Here is a 5,619-nt window from a genome sequence, read left to right as displayed (position 1 = left end):
TTAAACCATTGATGATTCACTTCTTGAGCCATTCTGTTGTTTTGCAGAGTGGTGACAACTTGGTGACAAATGCTGTGTTTGAAGTAACACATAGGGAAATTATTTACTAGAAAGTGTGGCTTGAAGACAATGGGTGTTAACATGGATCTGTATTCATTGTTGGCTACTGACCTTATTGGTTTCTTGTAAGTAGGTGAAATGTTAGAGTATTTAAGAACATTTTGCAACTCTGGATCACAACTAATCTGACATTCGTCCATACATATTTCATCTACTGAATTGAGTTTGAGATTATTTTTTTAGAAACATGGGAGTTTTTACCACAGTTGTCTCGCTGGGTGTAGCAACACTTTGTCTTCATCAAGCCGACGCCGGCGTTTTTAACGCTATAGTTCCCAATTTAAGTACTGGCTGGTTCGTCAACAAAAATTAACTCCTCCTCCCCTCAAGTCTCTCAACTTACAATTAAGAAGTAAATTTATAACAACCAACAAATTGTATAGGTTTGCAAAGCCGGGTCCGACAGAGTCTCTAATTTTCGGCCTTTTAGTGCTTAAGGTAAGTTCGAAACTGTTGCTTACGTAATCTCGTATCAGTAAAAATGGAAAGTTTTCTCCAGTTTGGCAGAGTAATTCTGCGAGTGAGCATAATGTAGGTCAGTCGGGGAAGAAGTAAAACGAATCATTTATCACGCGACCATTTCGGTTCACTGCCCTCCGTACACAAACTTTTTTGGAAAGTTGATGAGGATATTCTAGGGAAAAGTGCATATTGCTGATAGTATCTTTTTCCAGGATAAAGGTATCTCTCGAGTCCACACAAAAATTATATGTCCTTCTTGGCGAAGTAGTTCAGGTCGGGGAGAATGAGATGATGAGCATTTTTGCTCCAGAATTGTTTCGCTTATGATTTCTTCTCTTGAAATCATTTCGTCCAGAGGCACGAAGAGACACGTCGCTCGTTCCGTGTAATAAATTTTCCTTAATGTAAGGAGTCAAACGAAGAGAGAGGGTGTAGTAAAAAGTTGGGTAGAATCTCAAGTAGGAGCAGATGAGCAGATGAGCAAGATGGAGAAAGTTGAATACACTGAGACAAGTTCCTGACCTGGGTTTAGTGTGTAGATACCAAAGCACTTTATTACTCACCATCTCCTAAAGACTTGTTCCTAGGAGGACATTAGCGGAAACCCCTGCTGAGTCTCACAAAGGAGAAGACACACTGGGCAGTGGCAGTTATTAACTACCACTTGTCCTTTCTGAAAATTCTCGCTAATAGTTGTGCGGCTGTTGAAATGTAAAAATTTCACCCGGTCGACTAGGTTAGGTTAGTTATTTTTCAGAATCTCTCTACTTTCTTCTCGTAGGTTATGGCACTTCAGTTGGCTGGAGTCTTCCCTTACAACTTGAATGACCTGTGGAAACAGGACGGGCACTTGGGAGACCATTTCTGGAAAGGAAACTCAAGAACTCGACGCGATTTGTTCTTTTCTAAAATCAACAAGTTTTCTAAAGCCCCTCTGCTTAAAGAGATTGACGCTGTGGAACGGATACTTCTGGTGAGCAACTTGCTTCCAATGAGTTGATGCATATGTAAGTAAGTACCAAGTAATTGTGTAAATAATGCGTATAGGGTCTGAGACGCATTGACACTCATGATTGCTTCATCCGTCATGGTAAGTCAATTTGCTTATTGTTTCGTACATATTCCTATTCCACACATACTTTGAATTGCTTATTGAGTTCACATTTCTGAAAATTCAATTGTATTCAAACAGTCTGTCAGATCAAACAAAATCAATTGTCAGGAAATGGTTCTGAGTACGAGAGGACAATCCTCAAGATTTTCAGGTATGCGGTTGACAGCTACATATGCATTACTGCGAAATAATTTACGTTCGGTGGAAGGAGAAAGTATAGAGAATTGGGCTTCATAATTACAATTTCTCCGAAACTCAATCCATGTGAATCAGGAAGTGAAATTCAAAGAAAATTATTTTTTGACAGCTTGAAGCCACAGAAAAAAGCTGTTGAAGACAAAACCTCCGTTTGGGACATTTACCACGACGCTCTCACCCCAAAAGTGATTGACTGTGATCAGAAATACAAGCTGTGTCCTCTGACCAAGAACGACATGACGCTGGAAAACCTAATGTCTGGGCTCTTCTAACTCCAACTTTCCAAGTGAAATCAATATTTATTGAACTACTGAACTATTTATTCTTATTACTTTCTACTGATGTATAATTTATCTCCACGCATTTACGATTTATGTATCAATTTGCCTATATGTATAAACCATGTTATTGCCTATTTCCTATTCATTCTCATCCCTCCACCTCTCAAGTGGTAAAAATGATCGACAAATAAAATGATAATTGATTGACCGCTCACTAAATAAATTGAATTGGGATCATTTTATCATTGGACTTGCACAAATATAAGTGTGACTCTCTTTTGATTGAGGGTTTGTTATTTGTTCTGGAGCAACTGGCATGCATAACGACGTCTTTTGTGTTATTGTTGTGTAACAGGAGGAGCAGAGTCGGCATGAATGAGACCCTTCTTGTGCACCTTCTGCTCTCAATAAACATTACTCGAGTCACAAATCAAACCACGTCCAGTCCATCGCGTCAACGATATCTTGTCCACTCGAACTCAAGGGAGTGGCTGACAGCACGACTGCCTGTGGAGGACAATTGACGAGCATGGTAGAAAAAAATTGTATTGAAATGAACCAATGCGTTGCCTTCGATAGTGATAATCAAAGAGCAATAAGTATGCTGACCATTGGTCACAAAATGAAACAGCTTGATTGCTGTTTACCCTAATTTATTTTTGTATAATATCGTAACATTTGCATCGTGCTATCCACTCGCCCATAAATTGCACGATGTTCCACCAACATTGAACTTGAATCTTCGGTCCTTTGCGCTTCATGGTAAACAATACATTTGACGATTATTGCGTATGGAGAAGGCAGGCCTTGAGCTTGATGCATATTTATTTATTCGTGCGGTTTTCAGCCTATCAATAGAATTTATTGTAATGGTTGTGTTGCATTATTGTATTAAACCAAAGTCCTCCAGAGAGATTGGATTTGATGGAGAGGAGAAAGAAAGTACGCAACAAAGTGGTTTCTGGCATTGTGTGAGCATGTCATCAAATTATTCAGAGTGTATACTTTACGAGGAGAAAATCAGATTGTGAACAATAACTCAATCAAGAAGCGTGTATATCTACTTATATGACAATTTTGACGATGCTGTAACATGTCAAAATAACTCCATGCAGTATTTCCACAACTATATGCACGTATATAAATACATAGCGACTTTCCCTTGCTGATCGGAAGGAAGGAGCATAAAAACAAATAAATGAAAGTGATATTATTGCCAATGATGATGTTATTGACGCACAAACACAGACTTCCTTCAATTTGCTGGGCTGTAACTTATTGAATGACGCAGTAAAAAATGTGACTTGCAATTTTATATAAACAATGCATAAATTTTGGAATTTAAATTCTGATGTGCATGAATGATTTTCTGTCATGAAGGATTTAAATATGAAACAAAATCAAAGCAACTATGTACATTGTATACTTTGGTATTTGTTTTCATATCACAGGTAAACACCACTCAAGATTTTTTCATACAAGTCATGGAAGTGAATTAAGTAAGGAAGGTAACTGTAATAAATAAGGTTATTATTTTTACCTGAAAGTGAAATATGCTGTTTTAGTTAGGTATGTAAGTGCATAATGTGAATTAGCGGCATATGCAATCAGGAGTTATTCTTAAATCACAGTACCATTACGTCAGTGTGTACAAGGTCAGAGAATTTGGTCAGTGTTGTCTCCAAGCTCTGGCAATTCGCTTTAATATGTTAAAAATAGCAAATGATGAGTATAATGACACTCGTTATGTTGAAATTGTGCTAGCTAACAATAAGCATGACCGCTCACAAGGTCACCTACTGAAAAGTCTATCCCAGTGCTTTCTCCTTTCTTTGCTCTAATATATAATAAGCGAGTCCGTCTAGAAATTGCAGTCGGGCAATGAAAAATCTAAAGAGACATAAGAGGAGTGCCAGCCTGGCACTGAATTTAGTCACAAGGTCCAACAAATTACGAGTAGTCAGAGTCGTCTGGAGGTTGTCAGTTCACGCTCAATAATCGTTAACCAATTTTCTTAGATCTTTCTGTACATGTTCATTAGAGTGTCAAATTGAGTTTTCCGAACCCACTCATCCTCAGTTCACTCTTCTTTCACGAGAAATACATACGTCTATAATTTAACCACATGTATGTACAGATTAATAATTATTTCGATTTTCGGAGCCATAACTGATGTGAAATTGCAGCAAAATTGCATTTGACTCCTAACCGAACTGTTCGTCATGAGCATAAGTATGAATTCACCATATATTATAATTTCCTTTGAAAAATAAATTTGCCTCATGTTTATTTAAGCAGTAATTTTTTTTGGTAGAGTTTGTCTTGATGTCAATAACTTTTCTGCAGATGAGACTAAACATGCTTATTACGAGTCTAGTCTCTTTTTTGCTTTAAAAGAAGTTCATTTGATGTTTATTACATAAGAAAAATAAGCCATTCATGGGCTGAAGCTAAAATCCGATATCTATTTTTATTCAAAATCCATCATGTCGTCGTCGTCCGAGGCCATGGCACACTTTCGAAGCTCTTTTTTATCCACCGCATCCGTGCAACCGATTTAACCTGGGTGGGAAGCAGCAGGTGGGTATCAAATTTCAAAGAGGGCTCTTGACCTGCTAAAACAGTGTCCCAAACTACAAATTAATTGTACCAACTTTGGAAAGCAGATTTGGCTTTGTTGCTATGCTGTGAGGGTAACCTTACTTGTCCATTTTCAATCAGTGGGACCATGCCAAAGGAAATGAAAGCCCTCAAGATTTGTCCTACTTTCTCACGATTCCCAGCTCAGCACATCGGTGAATGTCCTCGAAATCCAACTGTTCTGTTGTCAAATTCCTCGAATAATGTGGATGATGAGTTGGAAATTGGAGAATAATTACAAGAACATGACCGAGATTCTCGGAATGGATATGCGTAACAACAGAGCTAACCTAGATAATTAGTTACTGAGCAGTCTTTGTCATGCATTGCAATGGGCGTGTGTATGTGTGCATAGGTAGACACACAGACGTACTATTGACAAGGTGTGCTTTCTCCGGCTTCCCATCCACCACGCAAATTGACCCACTTAACTTTATGAGGTTTGTTTGCTCTGATTTGGTATTTGGTGTGAAAATGTGCGCCTCTGATTTACTGCTGGCTGGGTGCGTAGGATGGGTCGTTAACTAAATGCTTGTGTTGAGTAGAAGTTACCCGTTCTACTTCGTAGAAAACCTCGAACAACGGCCAGCCTGGTGTTAGCTGATGATGAGTAAGTGTAATAGGTAACAGTAAGAAATACTTGTCAGACGACCAAAAAGTCAGTAATTTGAAATAGTTATTTAGTGATTTACTAGTAAAATATTTCAGACTTGCAAATGCATCAAGTTTAATATTCAATCTCTTTATTTGAACAAATAAAATTAAACGTACATGTATTCTTAAAATGTATTACTGCAACTTTGT

General features: G+C 38.0%; 1 protein-coding gene across 1 annotated transcript; it reads left to right on the top strand.

Annotated features, from left to right (window-relative positions):
- The first annotated feature begins 44 nt into the window (after positions 1-44).
- LOC110847387 lies at positions 45-2,398 on the top strand. The gene is made up of 7 exons (XM_022094320.2): positions 45-185; positions 304-414; positions 504-558; positions 1,364-1,555; positions 1,630-1,672; positions 1,775-1,847; positions 2,004-2,398. The coding sequence occupies exons 1-7, from the start codon at positions 130-132 to the stop codon at positions 2,164-2,166; spliced, it is 693 nt and encodes a 230-aa protein (XP_021950012.2). The 5' UTR covers positions 45-129; the 3' UTR covers positions 2,167-2,398.
- Positions 2,399-5,619: the final 3,221 nt, after the last annotated feature.

Source organism: Folsomia candida, unplaced genomic scaffold (genome assembly GCF_002217175.1).
Source record: "Folsomia candida strain VU population unplaced genomic scaffold, ASM221717v1 Fcan01_Sc003, whole genome shotgun sequence".
NCBI classification, from domain to species: domain Eukaryota; kingdom Metazoa; phylum Arthropoda; class Collembola; order Entomobryomorpha; family Isotomidae; genus Folsomia; species Folsomia candida.
The sequence above is the reverse complement of the archived record's forward strand: the minus strand, read 5'-3'. Positions and strand labels throughout refer to the sequence as shown.